The sequence below is a fragment of the Sinocyclocheilus grahami genome, unplaced genomic scaffold (assembly GCF_001515645.1).
Source record: "Sinocyclocheilus grahami isolate Dianchi unplaced genomic scaffold, SAMN03320097.WGS_v1.1 scaffold170.1, whole genome shotgun sequence".
Taxonomy (NCBI): Eukaryota; Metazoa; Chordata; class Actinopteri; order Cypriniformes; family Cyprinidae; genus Sinocyclocheilus; species Sinocyclocheilus grahami.
The window spans coordinates 1,001,750-1,022,919 of NW_015505349.1; the positions used below are offsets into that span (position 1 = coordinate 1,001,750).

Consider the following 21,170-nt stretch of genomic DNA (forward strand, 5'->3'; position numbering starts at 1 on the left):
TGGATGCAACGAATGCCTCGTTTATAATGGGTTTTCATGTTTTTGAATCATTGCTCCAGCTGGACAGGGCATCATCACAATATGGTAGGGGCGTAATATTTCCGTCACACGCTTGAGGTATTCGGCCAATCATAACGCACTGGATAGCTGGCCAATCACAGCACACCTTGCTTTTCAGATCGATGAGCTTTGTAAAAATCAGAATGCCTTTCAGAAAGGCGGGGCATAGAGGAGAAACAATAATGCATAAACACATTTCATTACACCAAATACACAAAATAATGTTCTTTTTAGCAACATCGTAGCATAATGCCGCCCAAATGTGCACGCAAAGAAAGAAGGCGTGGTTTCAGTAACCACAGTTAGTGTTGAAGCAGCCATGTCAGGGAGACGCTGTGTGTGCGTGCGTGTGTGCGCGCGTGTGTGTGTGTGCGAGAGAGAGAGACCGGGTCACATGAAAGATGAAGCTCGCGATTATGGTAAGGGCCGTTACATTTCCGGTGTGCGAGAGAGAGAGACCGGGTCACATGAAAGATGAAGCTCGCGATTATGGTAAGGGGTGTTACATTTCCGACGAGTGCTTGTGGTGTTCGGCCAATCACAATGCACTGGGTCAGCTGGCCAATCAGAGCAGACTGCGCTTGTCGGAAGGAGGGACTTTGTAGAAAACTAAGCATTTGAGAGAGGCGGAGCATAGAGGACCTACAATAATGTACAGTATTTGAAAAATAATGTGTTTTTTGAACATTAAAGCATGTCAACATATTCTGTTACACCAAATACACAAAATAATGATCTTTAAAAAAGCATCATATGACCCCTTTAATACGTGTGTGTGTGTGTGTGTGTATTAAGTAATATGGTATGTCATTTTTTTTTAACAATTTAATGCATCCTTGCTGATTAACAGTATTCATTACTTTAAAAAAATTATTTCTGACCCCAAACGATTGAGTGGTAGTGTATATATTTTCCCACATAATAACAGTTGGTCACTAAACTATTATAGGACCCAGCCATCTTCATAAAAGAAAACTAATTAAAGATACTAATTTCTGCCTCTGGTCCCTCTCAGGTCGTAATGAAAAAGGGCAGTTGGGTCATGGAGATACTAAACGATTGGAGGCTCCAAAGCTAGTTGAGGGCCTGGGGGATGAAGTTATTGTAGCAGCTGCTTGTGGTAGAAACCACACCATGGCTTTAACAGGTAGGCAAACATTTGCTAAATGTGATCTGTTTGTCATATAAATGCGGTAATTATAATTGTCGCAAACTGCAAATGTGATGTTCTTGTGCTTTGTCTCACAGAAAATGGTACTGTCTACTCCTTTGGAGAAAACAAACTGGGGCAGCTAGGTCAGGGCAATCAGACAGATGCTGTGCTCAGCCCAGCTACAGTAAGACTCTCCCTTACTCACTTAATGGGGCTTTATTGGAAAGTGCTCTTTCTATGTTGAATGCTCCACAAAATATCTGCATTAATTTACCTACAGATCCAGTACAACGGGCAGCCAATAGTCAAAGTGGCCTGTGGTGCAGAGTTCACTATGATTGTGGACTGCAAGGGGAACCTTTATTCTTTCGGTTGCCCAGAATACGGCCAGCTAGGTATGTAAAACTGTAGTCCAGTGCGACTTGAAATAGTTATCAAATACATCTATTTGGATTATTTACTCTTTGTATCTAAAAGGGCATAACTCAGACGGAAAGTTCATCGCTCGTGCCCAGCGCATTGGATTTGACTGTGAGCTGATCCCTAGACGGGTGGCCATTTTCATTGAGAAGACCAAGGATGGCCAAGTGCTTCCTGTGCCCAATGTTGTGGCTCGGGATGTGGCATGTGGGGCCAATCATACGGTGAGTAGCAAGTTTGTGGATTGTTGTGTAAGTCAGACGTGGATGAATTATGACTGAATTGTTGCTTCCTCACAGCTGGTTCTGGATTCCCAAAAGCGTGTGTTTTCGTGGGGATTTGGGGGATATGGACGACTAGGCCACACCGAGCAGAAAGATGAGATGGTCCCACGGTTAGTCAAGCTCTTTGACTTCCCTGGCCGTGGAGCAACTCAAATATACTGTGGCTACCAGTGTTCTTTTGCTGTTAATGAAATGGGTAAGTATGTAATTCCTCACTGGGAAAAAACACAATCTTCATCATCTATTGGTGGTTAATGCTGATTCTCTTTCCTCAGGTGGTCTGTTTTTCTGGGGAGTGACAAACACGTCCCGTGAGTCCACCATGTACCCCAAAGCTGTGCAGGATCTGTGCGGATGGAAAATTCGCAGTCTGGCCTGTGGGTAAGTAAAGGCAGAGGACTCTAAAAATGTGTTTTATAAAACATTTTGAAATGTTTGCAGAATGTTGATTAGATGTTGTCTCTAACTCCTCTCAGGAAGAGCAGTATTATCATCGCAGCTGATGATAGCACCATTAGCTGGGGACCATCACCCACATTTGGAGAGCTGGTATGTTTATCTGTCTTCTGTTAAAGCCTGTTTAAGATTTAGGTCATTAACTACACAAACGTTTTGGGGTCAGTAAGATACATATATTTTTTTAAGAAATTAATATTTTTATTCGGCAAGGAGGCGTTAAATTGAAAAGTGACAGTAAATAAATGCTTTTCTTCGGAACTTTCAATTTAGCAAAGAATCCTGAAAGCAATGTAGCAGGGTTTCCAAAAAATATTAAGCAGCACAACTGTTTTCAACATTGATATTAAGAAATGTTTCTTGAGCACAAAATCGGTATGTTAGAATAGAATGATTTCTGAAGGATCAAGTTACCTGCAAGCTCATCTTCCTCCACCTTTGATTACACTGCTCACAAAATTCAAACAACCGATGCATAAAACCAAATCAGTTTGAACTCAAAATATTGTTTTCTAGTAATGTTACACTCCCGATGTTCACCACAATATAGAAGATCTGATTCCACTTCATGTGACTTTATAAGTATTTGTGGTGGATAAGTATGAATAAATAGGTGTGTGTTTATCTAGCATCAAAACGCCAATGATAAAGAACTATATCTGGATACATAAAATGGATACAAAAAAATGCAATTTAATCCTCATCCTCATCCTCCTCTTCCTCATCCTGGTTGAACTGGAAGTAGCGAAGCTCATAGTTTTCTTTAGACGTAATGATCAAGTGAGACTGGAGTAATCAAGCTTTTCTATCAAAGGAATAAATTAATTTTAAAAAGCGGTTATTTAAGTGTAATACTATTTCACAATATTCATGCATAAGAGACTTCCATCAATGCGTCTATAAATAGTGTAAGATGGCAAGTTTCTCATTTAAATTTTGCATTTTAGGGCTATGGTGACAACAAACCCAAGTCATCCACCACTGCTCAAGAGGTCAAAACTCTGGATGGCGTGTACTCCGAACAGGTGAGTTCTGCTGTCAAAAACGTGACTCATATCTTCTCAGAATTCTGTTCCCTGTGATACACAGTATCGCTATGCAACTGAAAACTGTCATTTCAGGTGGTGATGGGCTATTCGCACTCCCTGGTTATTGCTCGGCAAGACACAGAGCAGGAGAAGGAAAAGCTCGAGAAGCTTCCCGAATACAACCCGCGCACACTCTGATTGGACACCATTCACATTTTCTCTAGGGGCTTTTTTTAATGCAATGCCTCTGCTCACTAGGTCACCTGTGTAATCACAGTTTGGTTGGGATGGGATGGTTTATTTTTCTTTATTTTTGGACATCATATTACATTTTTGAAAAACAAGCCACATGTTGGATAAAAGTATGAAAAGTTGCATTAACTGATCTGTCCAGGCTCAGGCGTTCGAGAATGGTAATTGTGGCATCACACACCTGATTTAATTTCACAATAGAGCCAGCAACTGCTCAGAGCACTTGGATTCAACTGGATCCGTCCCCTTTACTTGTACATTCCTAATGGAAGTATATCTCAGATTGTTTTGTTGATTATTTTTCCATAACAATGACTGTGAGATTCAGGTCTGCTCTCTTCCAAAAACTGGTGCTAAATCATTCTAATGCAGACTATCAATGGGCTAATGGTTAACTGAAAGACAAACTCACTCCATTCTTGTGCCTTTTTAAGTGAAATGATTCAGGCTGAGGAAGTTCAGTTAGTCCTATGACAACTCAAGTGTTATGGGGAACTTCATCTTTTATACATCACTTTCATTACTTCCATCATCATACATAAGAACATAATTTTCCTCAAGTCAAAAGACCACGTTGCTAATATGTAAGCTTTTTTCCTCTCTATTTTTAGGATACAGACTCCTGTTAATCTGATCAGGGAAGTATTATCAACTCCTGCAATGCAAATGAGACATCAGCTGTGAGACTTTATTAAAATTTAAAAAAAAAAAATTCTTAAGAAATGTAAATCATTAATTTTCCTGTCCTTTCTAGTATTGTAAACTACAGAAATGCTGTTCTCATGTGTTGATGTTAGCATGTTTTGGAAATAATGGACTTGATGTTGAGAAGAGTAGGATTGTCCCATCATCTGGGACCACACTGTCTTTAAAGAGCATCATTTCCTGCAATATGTTGAATACTGTGCCATTTCTTTGAATTCACCTGGGCTTAAACTGTGATCACATTTGTTTTATAATCTGTTTGTCAGTCCATACAAGAATCCATCCAGTTTGTGGGCAAGCAACAAGCTGACGTGTTTTATGTTCTATAATTTTAAATTGTGAACTTACAAGAAATGTTCATTTGTTTAAGCAGTATATGTCCAGGAACTGGAATTCCAACTCCTATTCTGAAATGTTATTTTTTTTCTTGATATTAAATAAAGGTTCATGCAAGTTGGTATGTTGCTGCAGTTTTTTTTTTTTTTAACCATGCATATGCTTTTTTTGTTTCTTTTTTACTCAAGTTAGCAGTGTGTTATCTTAGTTGGCATTAAGTGAAAATTCACCTTATTTATTTTCCAAATGCATGTTACAGGTGTTGTGAACAATTTATCTGTGCACATTTCAGTTTTGACTTAGTAATGTTTAATCAAAGTATCATAACTGGACCTTTCGGTAAAAACAACAGATTTTTTTCTTCTTCTGATGAAGTATGAGGAATTCTCCAATCATTTAGTCTGCATAAACCTGCCCCTGCAAGCTCCTCTTCCTCCACTTATCAGTACACTGCCAACAAAATTCAAACACCCGATGCATAAAACCAAACTAAAAATATTTTGTAGTTATCAGTTACACTCAGATGTTCACCACAATATAGAAGATCTGATGCCACTTCATTTCGACTTTTAAGTATTTGTGGTGGATAACTATGAATAAATAGGTGTGTGTTCATATAACATTGAAACACCAGTGATAAAGAACTATCTGGATACATAAAATGTAGTCGTATATGAATTTATTTAACTGTAAACAAAAACAAAAAAAAACTGCAAGAATTTAATCCTCATCCTCCTCTTCTTCCTCATCCTGGTTGATCTGGAAGTAGCGAAGCTCATAGCTTTCTTTCGTGTTCGCCACAACACGCAACCAGTCTCTGAGATTGTTCTTCTTTAAGTATTTCTTTGTAAGGTATTTCAGGTACCTGCAGAATAGACGAGGGCAGTGGAATAAAATGTGAAACGTTGCAGATAAAAATAAAATTGGCAAGACAAAGTCAAGATATATCAAAACACACACCTCTTGGAGAAGGGCACCTCAGAAGAAACTGTGATTTTGCTCTTGCTTCTTTCAATGGTGACCACTCCACCTCCCAGGTTTCCTGCTTTACCGTTGACTTTGATGCGCTCCTGTAGGAACTGCTCCTGTAACCACACACATGCAAATGACAAGTCACAACTCAGACAGCTGGCGGTTATCTGACCTCCGGTATAATAAAGGTCGTTTTACACAATAGGGCTTTATAAGGGCTTGATCTACTCACAAAGTTGGCAGCATCCATAATGCCATCTTCAACGGGGTGCGTACAGTCCAGCGTGAACTTCAGGACCTGCTTCTTCTTCTTCTTTCCACCTTTAGAGCTCTGGTGCTTCCTCTGCAATTAAATATATATATATAAACATACTTATATAATATATATCGTGTCATTATCATCTGAATAACAAAACCATTAGTAGAAGTGTTGCGGAGTTGCGCGCAAGACTGAATTAAGCTCCTTGAGAATGTGGCTGCACGGGGTTCTTTCAATGTTTAACGATTGCTTTACGTGCTGGGTTATTACTAAACTTATTTTGTGACAGCGATAGTGTTTAATATTCAATCTCGAATGATTTGTGTTCATGATAACGAATGGAAACGTCTGTTATTTTATTCACTAGCTCCGTGTGTTCGCACTTACAACAGGCGCCATGGCGAGTAATTTCGTCGAAAGGAAGAACCGCGACTGCGCGAGCGAGACGTCACAGACTGAGTAATCTAGCCCGGATGTAATCGATGTGCTCGATTTGTCTGTTGTTGGATATAATAATAGACGATTTGCCCAATGATAATAGTAATAAAAAAGTCATAATGTACTCTGTACGATTTGACCATATGCAAAATATGACTTAATTGTTCCCCATGGTAATTTCGTGACGAATTTGGAATGATTAGTAGATGAGAAAAGGATGACAGAAATGTCGTGTTAGGAAGAACTATCCTTTTAAATGTGAGCAGGCGTTCGTGTGTTAAAATGACCCACACATTCTATTTCTGCATGTATATATGAAAAGATCTAATGAGCTAATGCTTTTAGAGACATCATTATTCTGATATGACATGTTAGTTTGCCTGTTAGATTAAGAAAGATATACTGTGTGATTTAATTTTAGCTACCAGGGCTCTGCTTTTGACAGACAATGGCATCTGTGTTGTGTTGTGTAATCAATGTTCTGGCCCCAACATATCACCCCCCCATACAGCAGATACAGGAGTGTCAATTGATTGTTTGTTCTTGAAGTCATGTCCTGCATCTAGGAACCCTCACAGAACCTTCACACGGCAATTTATTCCACCTGGCAGAAGCACTCGGACAGGAAAAGGTATTCAGATATTCTGTGTGAATGGAATTAAATATGTACATCTATTTCTGTATCTTTTAGTATGTATCTATTCAAGTGACCTTTGACTTTGATGTTGCTTCGGAGCGTATATGGCCTTGTTCAGAGGTTTATAGCCATCTTCTAAATTCAATAATGAGTGACCTTGGATCTCAAAGAACAATTTAACTATATATTCTTATTCAAGGAGAGCCCAAGGGTACTAAGCATGCTTAGAATATTATTTATGATAGATATACTGTATAAATGTGCAATGTGTAAATGTGCTCAGGCATGTACTATATCTGAAGGTCTTATATTTTCAGATGTCTGGAGATATCTTTTCCCCTTTGGATAATCTCTATGATCTGGAGAGTGCCAACTGCCATCCTCTGGTGTGCCACTTGTGCCAAGAACAGTATGAGCATCCATGTCTACTGGACTGTTACCACACATTCTGTGCCAGCTGCCTGCGTGGAAGGGCCGTGGACAGCCGACTGACTTGCCCTCTCTGTGGGTAGGTATTTACTTTATTTAATAATTGATCACCTTATTATGACAATTCACACTTAAATAATTATGCATCAGTATGGAAGCCTGTTTCCACCACGGTACTAAAAAAAAAGGCAATGGTAACTTTTTATCTCACAATTTCTTTTGAGAAGAAAAGTCAGAATTATGAGATATAAATGTGCAATTACAAGAAAAAATAATTCTGAGTATGTATCTCACAGTTCTGAGTTCATAGCTGGCAATTCTGACCTTTTTTTTTTTCAAAATGGCTAGAAACAAAGTCTGAATTGTGAGATATAAACTCACAAATGTGAGAAAAAAGTCAGAATTGTAAGATAAAAAGTCACAATTACCTTCTGTATTCTGTGGCGGAAATGGGTGTCCATACTTATGACATGTATGCATTTGAAAAATCTAACATTGTATTTATAGATCTAAATGGTCAAACAACACTGTCTGGTCAACTATATGGTGCCAAGGGCATTTGTAGGAGAGATTGCCTTCAACAGCTGCACCATAAATCCTGCCTTTGTGTTGTGCCACTGTGGTATCAAACAATAAACCTAACACTATCTGACACTTGACATTGGATACACAGGTCCTGGGCTGGCTACAGTTAGAGATGGCTGAAACGCCTGTGTGCTCACCCTAAACCTTCCATATAGTAAGTCTAGCAGCAGCTTAATCGCACACCGTAGATCTTGCACATATGGAGGAAATATATTAAAAAATGGAAAAAAGGTTGGTGGTCTTTATAAGGCAGCATGTTAGAGTAAGTATGAATTTGTTTTTTAGCTGGTTCAATATTTATCTGAAGGTTAAGTTACTGCAAAAATTTCTCAGTATTTGTGTTGCATTACGAGTATTGCAGTATGAGTGTTACATTATAGCATTGTGATTGCATGCATTATGTATTTGTAATTGTTGTGCATCAGCAATGCAAAGGAGAATGCTAATGTTACAGTATAGGACAATTTATCATTGTTTAAAACACTTTTTGTCAAATACATCGTGAATGCTTCTCATAAAAGTGAATTCACAGGGAATCTTTGAACTATTAAGCTTAGAAATATTAAAATAGTCTTTTTGTCTAGGAATTATGTTTATTTGAGTCTCATGTTTGTGTCTATTTCTGTCTGTGTGGGGGTTTATCTATCAGTCTCTGTTATATCTCAGAATTCAAAAGAGAGCTATTTGTGTCATTGTTGCTATGAGGGAGAGATAAACTCGTCAATGCCAGATGTATGACTTTATCAGACAATGGGTCAATACAGTCAATGGTCAAAAGTTCTGCACAGGCACACAAAACTGTCTGTTTCTTTTGTAGACATCAGTCTGTTGTGAAAGGAATAAATGCACTTCCCCCCGAGGATCGACTCCTGAAGTTCTTGGTGGACAGTTCAGCAGACAGTGAGGAAACTGTGCAGTGTGCCAACTGTGATTTGGAGTGCAAGAAACAGGTCTCATTATCACCATCTCAACACTGAAACATGCACTTCCTAAAAAATGTAACGGTTATAGTTCCTTAAAGTCACAATGTAATAGAAATAGCGGCAGATCTTTTCTCGCATATTGTGATGTACATCCAAGTGAAATTTGTAGGGTGGCGGTTTTATCCATTGGATGTTGATTGGATGGAGGCAGATATGAATGTGAGCTTATATAGTGATAATATGATAGCACTTTTACAGAATATATATTTTGAGAAAAAAAATGCAATTGCCAAAATGTGAAATATTTAATTAATAAATGTATTTATAATATAGTTCTAGCAAAAGTTGTGGTTACACTTTTTAAAGGAAAAGTTCACCCAAAAATTTAAATTTGCTGACAATTTACTCACCCTCAGGCCATCCGAGATGTAAATGTGTTTGTTACTTATCGGAAAAGATTTGGTGAAGCATTACATCATTTGCTCACTAATGGATCCTCTGCAATGAATGGGTGCCGTCAGAATCAGAGTCCAACCTAAAGCATCACAATTATCCATGTGATCAGTTAATGTCTTATGAAGTGAAAAGCTGTGTTTGTAATAAACAAATCCATCATTAAGGCATTTTAACATTGAAACGTTAAAGTTACAGCTAAAGTTCCAGTCCATAATACATAATAACACTTCCTCCAGTGAAAAAGTCCATCCCCTGTAGTCCTCTCACATCAAAATCCACTGACAAATTTGTTTAGAACTGTTTTGGGCTGTTTTTCGCTTTTTGCTTGATCTGTGCATATTTCCCTCCTGGTTCAGACAAGTGGACTTTTTTTTACTAGAGAAAATATGACAGAGGACTCACATTTTAGATGGAAGCAACGGTTTGAAGTTAAAAACATAGCTTAATCATTTCAAGATTTATACAAGATTTATTACAGATTTTTGGACTCTCATTCTGACGGCACCCATTCACTGCAGAAGATTCATTGGTGAGCAAATGATGTAATGCTACATTTCTCCAAATCTATTCCGATAAAATAAACAAACCCATCTTCATCTTTCATAGCCTGAGGATAAGTACATTTTCAGCAAATGTAAATTTTTTCATGAACTATTCATTTAAGATCTTTTCTTCTTTATTGTGATGTCCATCCTAGTGAAACAGATTATCGAATAATAAAAAAAAAGGTAGGGTGGGGTTTTTATCCATTGGTTGTTGACTGGATGAAGGCATATCTGAATGCGACCTTGCTGTCGATTGTAAGAAAGGGATGGGGTTAATAGGGACTAATTTATTGGAAAAGTCAAAGGCTTTTAAGTGCTGGCATAAATGAAATCCAATAATTAGCCTATACATTAAACAACAATACCAAAGAAATTAAAACATTTTATGAATGTACTTTTTAATAAAATATTACTGACGGTCTTAGTGTCTTTAACAACACATTGTCATATGAACAACTAGTCAGTACTTATTTAAGTATGTGTTTGATCCACTGAAAAGAACCATTAGAGTCAAACAAAGAGTCATTAGAATAATTTGTTCAGGAATTGGTCAACAGCAGTTGCGCTGTACCTTTTTGATTCACTAAAAAGAATTGGCTCATAAGAGTCATTCGTTGGGAATCAGACTACATGGTTGCACTGTAGATTCAGAAGTGGTGTTTGTGCATGAAATTCAGTTTATCAGTATTTTGTAAGTACGAATGCCAATATTTTGATTTTTTTTAAATATTCGATTTTGTCTGGTTACGCATTTAAATCTTCTGTCACAAACCCCAGGATGTGGATGCAATGTATTATTGCAACACTTGTTGCCAGCCACTGTGCCAAGACTGCAGGGAAACCACCCACAAAGCCAAGATGTTTTCCTGCCACGAGATTGTCTCCTTGGCAAAGCGCACCAAAGAAGCCCACAAAAAATGTGGTGTGTGTTTTGAATTACTTTAAACCACTTCTCAAGTATCTCCCGCAAAATATAAATTAATCAAATTCATTTTAAATTCATGCCAAAAACAAGTCTTTCATGCTAAATCTTTGAGATTCATGCAGTTTCTGTCTGGTTGCAGCCCTCCATGAGGAACTCTACATCATGTTTTCAACGGAGAAAAAGTCCATGCTCTGCATCAACTGCTTCAGAGACATGCAAGTGTAAGTTATAAACTTAACTCACAGAGCATGTAATTAGCATAGCACTCATCTGATTTCAAAATAATCTGGGTTTGTCTAATTCCATAGGGAGAGCAGATCACACTGCATTGATATTGAGACAGCATATATACAAGGCTGTGAAAAATTGGACCAAGCCGTCTTAGTGAGTTTCTCTCCCATCCTCCTTTTCTTCCGCAGTAATGTGTTCTTTCATCTGTGTCTGTATTGTGTGGAGCTGTGAAGCACCTATCGAAATCATTTCACTCTCCTCAGGCTGTTAAGGAGCTTCAGACGTCAGCGCGAGAAGCCATTACTCTGCTCAAAGCCATGATTGGAGAGGTCAGGGCCAACGTGGATGAAGAAGAGAGCGCCATCTCCACTCTGTTCAATAATATGCAGGTTTCATACACAATTACTTGACTTATTCATCTCTCTGGCTACACTTAAATGATTTGGATATGAAAAATTGTCATCATTTTGAAATTGGGGATTCACATATATTTCTTTCCTCAGGAAAGACTAGCAGAAAGAAAAAAGATTCTACTCAAGGCAGCACGAAGGTAAGTAAAATATATATCATTTAAAAATTACGTATATAGAAAAATAAAACATATTCTACATTAAAATCTCTTACATGACATTAAAGCACTAACTGCACCATTATGCTTTTTGTCAGACAAAAATATATTGATCATAAATGTTTAATAGGGTGTTTATCTATGTTTATTATTTATGTAAATGTTTAATATTTTTAGGGTGACAATTTTACCATCAGTACAGGGACTGCAGAATGCAAAATAGCCTTGCGGCTAATTCTGGCACATTGTAATTCAATTATTGATGTGCATTGTCCCTGTCAACTAAACCTGAAATAAATAAATAGTGCAGTGAAATATTAAATATGAATAATTAGAGATATATTACAATATATTTGTACCATCTCAGTTATCAGCTTATATTATAGTTATCAGAGGTTTCAATATCTATTTTAATATTAAAATTTTAATATCTGCCATTTATCAGTTATCAACCATAGCATAATTATTGGTATCAGAATTTAAATTTCAGTGCATCACTATTAATTATATTTAATATATTGTTGTTTGAGATATAATTGAGATATAACTGCATATTAATATAATAACAATATATGTAATCTAAGCGCGCACACAAAATGACAAAGGCAAAGGATGGCCAAAGATCTTGATTAAGGAACACTTATTAACACTTATAGGAACACTAATCTTCTTTTGTGTTTTTATTTTCTAGTCAGCATGAGGAGAAGGAGAGAGCCTTCAAAGAGCAGTTATCTCATCTTGCAGCGCTCCTGCCAACTCTCCAGGTAATTGTCTTCATGCATCTTAATGTTTTCACAAATTCTTCTTGCTTTCAGACATGTTTCCATTGAATTCTCTCCAGGTTCATCTTGTCACATGTTCGGCCTTCCTAAGCTCAGCGAATAAGTTTGAGTTCTTGGACATGGGATATGTGAGTACAAACAAATGAAATATTTTTTATAAAATAATAAAATGAGTACCTATAATAAGAATCATAATTGATTGATTTGACCTCACACAGCAGTTAATGGAGAGACTAAAGAAGATTGTGAAACTACCACACAGACTGAGACCAGCACAGAGCAGTAAGGTTAGTTTACTAAATTCAAATATGTTAGATAAGTCGGTGCTGTTATATCTGTTATATCTGCTGTAATCTATCTACGCAGATAAACACAGAGTATCGCTCTGAGTTCGCTCGCTGCCTGGAGCCGCTCTTGCTGTTGGGGCAGCGGCGTTCAGTGTCCACTACAGGGAGTGTGGCTTTAGGCCTTGGAAACGCCAGTGGACTGTGAGTCTATTTATTCAAGCACACTAAATATGCTTATTAAAAAAGTAGCACTTAAACATATTAAATTAATCTTTTTAAGATCTTCCTGCAGCATGCAATCATCTCTGTCAGTGCAGTGTCACTCTCCAGCCATGAGTGACATGTCACTGTGTTCCTCGGTGGTGCGCAGGCCGACTTCACACCGTTACATCAGCACCAAGGTCCTGCTGGCGGAGGGTGGAGAGACGCCCTTTATGGAGCACTGCTGCAACTACGAGAACAGCTACAGGGTGTGTTTCTCATGCACACATGAGGTTCAGTCCATTATATTTTATTTTTAGCCTTTTTCCGGGCTAATGTAACAAATGAAAATTATATTATATTACGTAACCATAAAGTCCAACCCCTAAACACATATTTCCATAGGAAAAGAAAGTTTTGAAATATTGTACTGCAACTGACAAATTCTCTGTGTCTGTTCAACTAGACTTTACAGACAGAAATCCAGAAGCTCAAAGACCAGGTGCAGGAGATTCACAGAGACCTGACCAAGCACCATTCACTCAGCAAACCCGACACCATGAATGAGATTTTGGAGAGGTCTGTTCAGGTGGACAGACAGATCTTATCAGAGTACTCCTCAGTCGAGCTCATGCGGGCCATGTTCGAGGAGGTGAGATGCCGATACTTGCCAATAGCCTACTGACATTTGGAGGATGTGAAGAACACAACTCACTGTGCCATCAATTTTGTTTTTAGATTTGGGAAGAGACATTACAAAGGGTGGCAAATGAACAGGAGATTTATGAAGGTGTGTAAGTATATAAATGCATATTATTTATCTGCTCACTGCTGTTATATCGGAGTTACCATATTTAGTGAACTTTTTGGTGATGTTACCTTTTCTTTTCAGCACAACTTCATGACCTCCTTCAGTTAAAACGGGAGAACTCCTTTTTGACCACTATTTCCAGACAAATAGGCCCCTACATTCACTCCATAGCAAAAGTGAAAGAGCGTCTCGAGCCTAGGTACTGGAGAGCTTGATGTATCGTTCACATCGCTTTTTAAAGTACTATAAATAATATAAATACACTACTGTTCAACAGTTTGAGATCTGTAAAATTATTATCTGTAAGATTTAATGTTTTTGAAATAAGTGTCTCATGCTCATTAAGACTGCATTTATTTGATCAAAAAAAATAGTCAAAGTAAATATTAATGTTATTAATAGTAAAAAGTTAAATAGTACTACTGTGAAATTGCTACAATTTAAAATAACTTTTCTTTTTAATAAATTTTAAAATAGAATTGATTCCTATGATGGCAAAACTGAATTTTTAAAGTATATATATATATATATATATTTTTTTTTACGAATAAATGCAGCTTTGGTGAGCATACATTACTGCATTTTGACATTTGCCAAGCTGATTTTGGACTCACCCATACTCTCATATATATATATATACACACAGTGGTGTGAAAAAGTGTTGGCCCTCTTCCTGATTTCTTATTTTTTTGCATGTTTGTCACACTTTAATGTTTCAGATCATCAAACAAATTTAAATATTAGTCAAAGATAACACAACATGCAGTTTTTAAAATGAAAGTTTTTATTATTAAGGGAAAACAAAATCCAAAACTACATGGCCCTGTGTGAAAAAGTGTTTGCCCCCTAAACCTAATAACTGGTTGGGCCACCCTTAGCAGCAACAACTGCAATCAAGCGTTTGCAATAACTTGTAATGAGTCTGTTACAGCGCTGTGGAGGAATTTTGGTCCACTCATCTATGCAGAATTGTTGTAATTCAGCCACATTGGAGGTTTTCGAGCATGAACCTCCTTTTTAAGGTCATGCCACAGCATCTCAATAGGATTCAGGTCAGGACTTTGACCATTTGTGAATAATGGCTCTCACTGTGGTTCGCTGGAGTCCCAAAGCTTAGATCTCAGTTACTTTCTTGCTCATTTATTTCTGAATTTCTTTGGATCTCGGCATGATGTCTAGCTTTTGAGGATCTTTTGGTCTACTTCACTTTGTCAGGCAGGTCCTATTTAAGAGATTTCTTGATTGCGAACAGGTGTGGCAATAATCAGGCCTGGGTGTGGCTAGAGAAATTGAACTCAGGTGTGATAAACCACAGTTTTAACAGGGGGGCAAACACTTCTTCACACAGCGCCATGTAGTTTTGGATTTTGTTTTCCCTTAATAATAAAAACCTTCATTTAAAAACTGCATGTTGTGTTTACTTGTGTTATCTTTGAATAATATTTAAATTTGTTTGATGATCTGAAACATTAAAGTGTGACAAACATGCAAAAAAAAATAAGAAATCAGGAACGGGGCCAACACTTTTTCACACCACTGTATATATATATAAATATATAAATACTCCTATTAGGGCTTTTATGTGTTTTTTCTTTCAGTCTAATTTGATCTTTAACAGGCTGAAGGAGCCTAAAGAGCTTAAAGATGATCGCACAGAGATCATGCTGAAAATCTATGAGGACAGCACCTCCGCTGCAGACACACAGCCCAGGTGGGTTCCCAGCAATTTCTTAAAGTATATAACTTAGACATAGGCACACAGTTATTAATTATTAAGCATTAATGGCTATTCCATGCTTCACCAAGTAATGAGCTGTCCTGTAACACGGAGGACAACTGGACTTTAAACAGCCTATCAGAAGAGACCAATCCCAAGAACAAGGATTACTACAGGCCAAACAAGCAGAAGAACACCACTGATACAGCCAGTCGCAAAGAGATACCAATGTGAAACTGCTTTTATGTTGATCCTACAAACAGCTGTCAGTTTAGACAACCGTTACCCCAAACAATAAGCATGCACTTACATTAAATCTAATTTACAGAAAACTGCTAGTTTACAGCGCTTGCATTTTAGAGATTCACAGTAATGTCAAATAAACATTATATTCCGTGTTTATTTGAAAGGTTTGTTACATTTTGCTGAAGATGTTAATAATGTAAGCGGTACAGTTATCCAAGAGGTAGGGTGGTCCTCTTCCGTTTGCTTTTTGCACAAGCGTAGTGCAAATCTTACATCATAAAAACCTATTGCATGTGTTCAAATGTCCATTACCTGTACACATATATTATAGTGCTCGTCATTGGTTAAAAGTGTGCAAGAAATTCCTATTCTTTACCCAATGTCTATATAAGCTACATCATGCCAGGTGGAGAGTGGAGCCTTCCTCCCAGAAATGTAAAATCAGAAACATTAAGACTTTGGATACAGCATAACCCCTCCGGCGTTCGGCTCTCTGAATCCTACCTTCATAGAAACAGATTTTCTTGTTGAATTATCATGCAAGTGTGAAGGAAAGTGACAAGACATGGATATGGTAATGAGTGAGTGTGGGAATGAAGACAAAAAGAGACTAATGCATTTGACGAGAGGGCATATGCACAGAGACATGACTGAAGGATTGGAAAGACCAATGGGGAACAAATAATCAAAAGAGGGATTAGGCCTGTAATTTATCACATGTTTATTTTTCTAATCATAATATTAAAATTGTTCAACAGTATTAACAAATCACAGATATTAAGAGATTGTCAGAAATGTGTTTTAAAATGTGTAGACCTGTTGTGACCGGCAGAATTAGGAGAATCAGCTCCAGCTGACCTTAAAAAAAAAAGATTTCTGAGACATGATATACTCCTCCTTACACAAACCGGACAATGACTAAATGGCCACTGCAGTAAATATATCTTAAGTAAAATTTAAAGCTTATCTGAATAAAAATACTGCAAGAGATTTAAAAATTTACTGAAAAACTCTGGATGTTCATAAGTAGTAACAAACCAACGTCCTGAATCTCACTTCTAAGGATTCGAACCACAAAAAGAAAGACAAGAAAAATTAAACCAGCGTATGTAATTACATGGTGCAAAGACTGTAAATATGAGGATGCATGACATATGACTGGTATGTAAATGAGTAGGAGTAAGACAGAATGTAAGAACAGAAATGCGATGAAGTGCAGGAGACAAGACAGATGCTGAGGAATGTGGTGTTTGTGTAGTATCTCTGATGGTGTTGAGGGTGGAAGCGCCACCCTGCTCAGAGCAGACCATTGTGTCTCGGAGCAGATCAGTGAGTCAGTTTTACTGTGCTGCCACCTCATATATCTGTGCCGCACCCAAGGGGGCACGACATGATGCCACCAGGCAACTAGCTCGCTCCGAGTGCCAGTCAGCAGTGTCCAGGTGTGCACTTTCAGGCTATTTCCTCCGTTCAATGCAGTACAGGCTTTAGGAGTTAACCCTGATCCCTGAGATGAAGGGCAAGCCAGTAAAAACCTTCTTCTTATACTCAACGTAGTCCTCTCCAAAGAAATGGATGAGAAAGATCTCCTCTTCCTCAATACGCTCTCGAAAGAACCGCCAGCTGGCGAATGTATATCCTAGTATACATATTGGGTTGCACAGCATTAACTGGGGGAAAGGAGAAGCAAGCATACAGGTTTAAATAAACATTAAAATAAAAAATAAAAAAATTATTTAGACTAACAACTAAGCAGTCAGTCGAAAGTTTGGAATAGTTAAGATTTTATGTTTTTAAAAGAAGGCTCATTAGGCTACTTCTATTTGATCAAAAATATGAAAACAGTAATATTGTGAACTGTTACAATTTAGAATAACTGTTTTCTATTTGAATTTTCAGCAGCCATTACTCCAGGCTTTTGCTGCTCAAGAAACATTTCTTTTTATGAGATAAACTACATTAAAAAGTATGATTTAAAAAAAATACTTTTATTTAGCAAGGACACATTAAATTGATCAAACAGTAAAAAATGCTGTTCTTTTGAACTTTCTATTCATCAAGGAATATCAGGGTATTAAGGTTTCCACAAACATATTAAGAAGCAAAAACATTTTTAACATTGATAATAAGCACCAGATCAGCACCAGACAAGCAAGCATATGAGAATATGATGATATCATATGACACTGATGACTGGAATAATAACTACTGAAAATTTAGCTTTGCTATCGTAGGAATAAATTACAATTTAAAATGTATTTAAATAGGAAAAAGTTTTTAAATTGTAATAATATTTCACAATATAACTGATTTTACAGCATTTTTATCAAATATATACAGCCTTGGTGAACAATTTATTTTAAATGTTTTATATATATATATTCTGAATTGATATTCACTATAAATATAAATTCCATTGAAATAATGGTTGAAGAACCTGAGTGCCAATGCTCCAGTAAAACCAGCCCACATAGGAAGGATGTCTGAAGAGAGCGTAAACTCCAGTGGTGACCAGCACATGGGTCTGGGCCTTCTCATTCTGCACTATGTGGTTGAAGTTGGATCCTGCTGTCAACATGGCAGCTTTGCGCAGACTCTCCCCACAGAGAACCATCACCAGACCCACCAGACAGAGCCAGTTCACCTGCTTCATCTCTGTAGGGGAAAACAAACAGTGAAATTCAGTTAATTCTGGAAACTTAAGGAATCTCCATTTCAATAATGAGAAAAATAGTTCATATAATAATAATTCTGTAAACTTTAGAATAATTTCATTTCAATCACTCTAAAATAAACAAACAAACAAACAAAGCTTTGGCAATATATTATATTATTTTATATTGCATTATTATGTTTCAGTTTTTATTTTTAACTGAATGTGCTAAGCACTATAGGTTTGACAAAGCATAATTAAACTCAGCCTGCGAATCACTGGCCTAGATCGTATCAAACCTGGAATAAGGAGCTGTTCCACAGTGAACTCTATCCAGGAGGAAATAGCTGCTACTACGTACTCAACACTATGGTTGAGCAGGAATGAGTCTAGAGACAGACTGCGCGGGTTGATCATGGCAGTAACCAGGTACTCAGAGTAGTGAAAAAATGACAGTGAACACATATACCTAGTGAAACAAAACAAAAAGTCAATACAGACTGACATTATTCCATTAATCTAGCAAAATTCATTCACTTGTAAAAACCATACATACTTGTTTACAGTCCTTATTTACAGTGGTGGCCAAAATTATTAGAGCACTAGTATTTTCACCAGCTAAAAATGAAAGTGAAAGTGACAGTGATGTGACATGTGGCCAAGTATGGTGACCCATACTTGGAATTAGTGCTCTGCATTTTAACCCATCCAAAGTGCACATACACTTTGGTGAACACACACACACCGTAAACACACACCAGGAGCAGTGGGCAGCCATTTTTGCTGCGGTGCCCGGGGAGCAGTTGGGGGTTTTGTGCCTTGCTCAAGGGCACCTCAGTCGTGGTATTGAAGCCGGGAGAGAGCGCTGTACATTCACTCCCCCAACCCTCACTCTCTAACCAATAGGCCACGACTTCCCCATCCTTTGGGGTCAGATCTTTTGCTGTAGTGTGTCAGTAGGAAGTATCAGTTTACATTTCCAAACATTCATTTTGCCATTAATTGTAATAATCCAGTGAGATTTTGTTTGCACAAGGAGTCTGACAGCAGCCAGTTCTTCACACAGAGATCTGATCTGATCATCATCAGTCTGTCTGGGATTACATGAAGAAACAGAACAAACTCCGACAGACTAAATCCAGGAGAACTGTGGCAACGTCTCCAAGACGCTTCAAGAGACCTGACTGCAAAGCTACCTGAAAAACTATGCGCAAGTGCACCTAGGGCAAAAGCTGCTTTTTTAAATGCAAAGGATGGTCACACCAAATGTTGATGCAATTTAAAGAAAATCTATTTATGACATTATTTTTGACAGCATCCTCATTTTACAGCATTTTTTTCACAAGTGCCTAAAACTTTTAACAGTACTGTAGCTTTGCAGGTAGGTTTCTTGAAGCATCTTGGAGACGTTGCCACAGTTCTCCTGGATTTAGTCTGTCGGAGCTTGTTCTGTTTCTTCATGTAATCCCAGACAGACTGATGATGATCAGATCAGATCTCTGTGTGAAGAACTGGCTGCAGTCAGACTCCTTGTGCAAACAAAAATCTCACTGGATTACTACAATTAACGGCAAAATCAATGTTTGTAAATGTAAACTGATATTTCCTACTGACACATTACAGCAAAATATAGAAATATCTGACTTAAAACCATTTTTTCGCTTGTGTAAATACCAGTGTTCTAATCATTTAGGCAACCACTGTATGTTAAATGTGTAAATTAAGCTCAAATAGATCTAACCCATTTCAAAAAAGTTGAATTACCAGCCAAAGTACGTCCATGTTGTATCTGCAAAACTTAAAATGAGACCGCATCCAAAGGCAAATCCAAGAAAGCAGGCTCGAACAGCCACCTGATTAAGCAAAAAGGCAGGAAATTGTGAGCCAGATCCTGATTCTGCAAAGCCACATACAGTAAGCTGTCTTCTCGGAGAGATTATTTATATTGACAGAGAAACCTATAGGAGATCCCATTAGAGTGCTGATGTAACAGGATTATACCTGACACAGGGAATTACCAGTGACAGAATTCTGTAGCCTTTGCAACAACACATCTAGATATCTTTATTCATTTAAAACACGTATACAGCACTAGACAGTGGTTCGGTTACCAAGTAATTACATATGTGCTCTATCTGTACAACACATCTGATTCAGACTGTCTCTCTGAGTCTTACCTTGTATAAAGGTCCCTTGTATATGATTAGTAGGAAGCCATTGATAACTGTGATATACGCCGCAATGGCTATTTTCCCGTTCACATCCGTGAGGTAATCGAATATCCAGTCAATGTGAGAGCCGAATTTCACAAGTAAAGGTATTATGATGACGCCCAGTCCTGAGATAAAGCTAATAATACTTATCCTCCCTTCTAGCACCAACCTGCTGCCTGCCATGTTGAAAACAGCAAGATCTCGCCGAGAAATCTCGCGTGGCTCCAGAGCTCACGCTGACTTCTTCACTAATTGTTTTGACAGCTTTTTCACGCTCATTGAAATGTAGATATGTATTAATTTATCCTGATGTGCGACTTTAATTTTAAAAGATTAAATTATTCTATTATTATTGTTATTAGTAGTAGTAGTAGTAAGATTCTGAAAACTTAAGGAATCATTTCAAGCTTTCTAAAAATGAAATAATAATAGAATAGAAGTAATATAATCATATTAATATTTAATATATTTATTTAAAACCATACACACGTACACACATAATTGTTTCCTTACAATGAAATCAAATGTGCCAAGCTGTTAATGTTCTATAAAAATATAAAAATATATAATTTTTATTATTATTACACAATGCGGTTTA

General features: G+C 37.4%; 4 protein-coding genes across 12 annotated transcripts in view; 2 read left to right on the forward strand and 2 right to left on the reverse strand.

The window, feature by feature from the left end:
- rcc2 (regulator of chromosome condensation 2) overlaps nucleotides 1-4,815 on the forward strand; it is a 9,423-nt gene extending 4,608 nt beyond the window's left edge. For 3 of the 4 annotated variants that reach the window (XM_016283086.1, XM_016283084.1, XM_016283085.1), the window contains exons 5-13: nucleotides 1,076-1,207; nucleotides 1,309-1,397; nucleotides 1,494-1,608; nucleotides 1,691-1,857; nucleotides 1,933-2,113; nucleotides 2,193-2,298; nucleotides 2,394-2,466; nucleotides 3,321-3,398; nucleotides 3,495-4,815. In XM_016283086.1, the coding sequence (XP_016138572.1) occupies nucleotides 1,076-1,207; nucleotides 1,309-1,397; nucleotides 1,494-1,608; nucleotides 1,691-1,857; nucleotides 1,933-2,113; nucleotides 2,193-2,298; nucleotides 2,394-2,466; nucleotides 3,321-3,398; nucleotides 3,495-3,599 (1,046 nt within the window). In that variant the 3' untranslated portion in view covers nucleotides 3,600-4,815. Of the gene's footprint in view, nucleotides 1-1,075; nucleotides 1,208-1,308; nucleotides 1,398-1,493; nucleotides 1,609-1,690; nucleotides 1,858-1,932; nucleotides 2,114-2,189; nucleotides 2,299-2,393; nucleotides 2,467-3,320; nucleotides 3,399-3,494 lie in introns of all 4 variants that reach the window. The other variant, XM_016283087.1, reaches the window with a different exon arrangement.
- Nucleotides 4,816-5,370: 555 nt separating this feature from the next.
- On the reverse strand, nucleotides 5,371-6,387 carry LOC107593380 (60S ribosomal protein L22-like). Its single transcript, XM_016283089.1, has 4 exons — nucleotides 6,313-6,387; nucleotides 5,899-6,009; nucleotides 5,655-5,779; nucleotides 5,371-5,559 (listed from the first exon to the last, which is right to left on the reverse strand). Exons 1-4 carry the CDS (start codon nucleotides 6,322-6,324, stop codon nucleotides 5,415-5,417), a joined length of 393 nt encoding a protein of 130 aa, XP_016138575.1. The 5' UTR covers nucleotides 6,325-6,387; the 3' UTR covers nucleotides 5,371-5,414.
- A 482-nt stretch (nucleotides 6,388-6,869) lies between these two features.
- On the forward strand, nucleotides 6,870-15,709 carry LOC107593377 (RING finger protein 207-like). Of its 6 annotated transcripts, none has more exons than XM_016283077.1 (18): nucleotides 6,870-6,994; nucleotides 7,318-7,508; nucleotides 8,832-8,964; nucleotides 10,716-10,860; nucleotides 11,003-11,084; nucleotides 11,172-11,247; nucleotides 11,358-11,483; nucleotides 11,598-11,644; nucleotides 12,354-12,426; nucleotides 12,504-12,572; nucleotides 12,663-12,731; nucleotides 12,811-12,932; nucleotides 13,012-13,201; nucleotides 13,399-13,584; nucleotides 13,671-13,722; nucleotides 13,825-13,942; nucleotides 15,362-15,454; nucleotides 15,550-15,709. In XM_016283077.1, exons 2-18 carry the CDS (start codon nucleotides 7,318-7,320, stop codon nucleotides 15,692-15,694), a joined length of 1,917 nt encoding a protein of 638 aa, XP_016138563.1. In that variant the 5' UTR covers nucleotides 6,870-6,994; the 3' UTR covers nucleotides 15,695-15,709. The 6 variants fall into 6 exon arrangements, with proteins under 6 accessions (XP_016138563.1, XP_016138565.1, XP_016138564.1 ...); XM_016283079.1 differs by having other exon boundaries at nucleotides 13,024-13,201; XM_016283078.1 differs by having other exon boundaries at nucleotides 12,666-12,731.
- Nucleotides 15,710-17,172: 1,463 nt separating this feature from the next.
- On the reverse strand, nucleotides 17,173-20,800 carry LOC107593379 (protein-S-isoprenylcysteine O-methyltransferase-like). Its single transcript, XM_016283088.1, has 5 exons — nucleotides 20,537-20,800; nucleotides 20,124-20,212; nucleotides 18,659-18,828; nucleotides 18,144-18,361; nucleotides 17,173-17,376 (listed from the first exon to the last, which is right to left on the reverse strand). Exons 1-5 carry the CDS (start codon nucleotides 20,753-20,755, stop codon nucleotides 17,194-17,196), a joined length of 879 nt encoding a protein of 292 aa, XP_016138574.1. The 5' UTR covers nucleotides 20,756-20,800; the 3' UTR covers nucleotides 17,173-17,193.
- Between the last annotated feature and the right edge of the window lie 370 nt (nucleotides 20,801-21,170).

Coding starts and splice junctions, on each gene's coding strand:
- LOC107593380 (XM_016283089.1), bottom strand. Junction 5,780..5,898: donor TTATGGATGCTGCCAACTTT/GTGAGTAGATCA, acceptor GTGTGGTTACAG/GAGCAGTTCCTACAGGAGCG. Junction 5,560..5,654: donor GAGGTGCCCTTCTCCAAGAG/GTGTGTGTTTTG, acceptor TCTATTCTGCAG/GTACCTGAAATACCTTACAA.
- LOC107593379 (XM_016283088.1), bottom strand. CDS start 20,755: ATGGCAGGCAGCAGGTTGGTGCTAGAAGGGAGGATAAGTATTATTAGC. Junction 18,362..18,658: donor GGAACAGCTCCTTATTCCAG/GTTTGATACGAT, acceptor TTTCCCCTACAG/AGATGAAGCAGGTGAACTGG. Junction 17,377..18,143: donor ACTGGAGCATTGGCACTCAG/GTTCTTCAACCA, acceptor CCTTTCCCCCAG/TTAATGCTGTGCAACCCAAT.
- LOC107593377 (XM_016283077.1), top strand. CDS start 7,318: ATGTCTGGAGATATCTTTTCCCCTTTGGATAATCTCTATGATCTGGAG. Junction 8,965..10,715: donor ATTTGGAGTGCAAGAAACAG/GTCTCATTATCA, acceptor CACAAACCCCAG/GATGTGGATGCAATGTATTA. Junction 13,943..15,361: donor AAAGAGCGTCTCGAGCCTAG/GTACTGGAGAGC, acceptor GATCTTTAACAG/GCTGAAGGAGCCTAAAGAGC.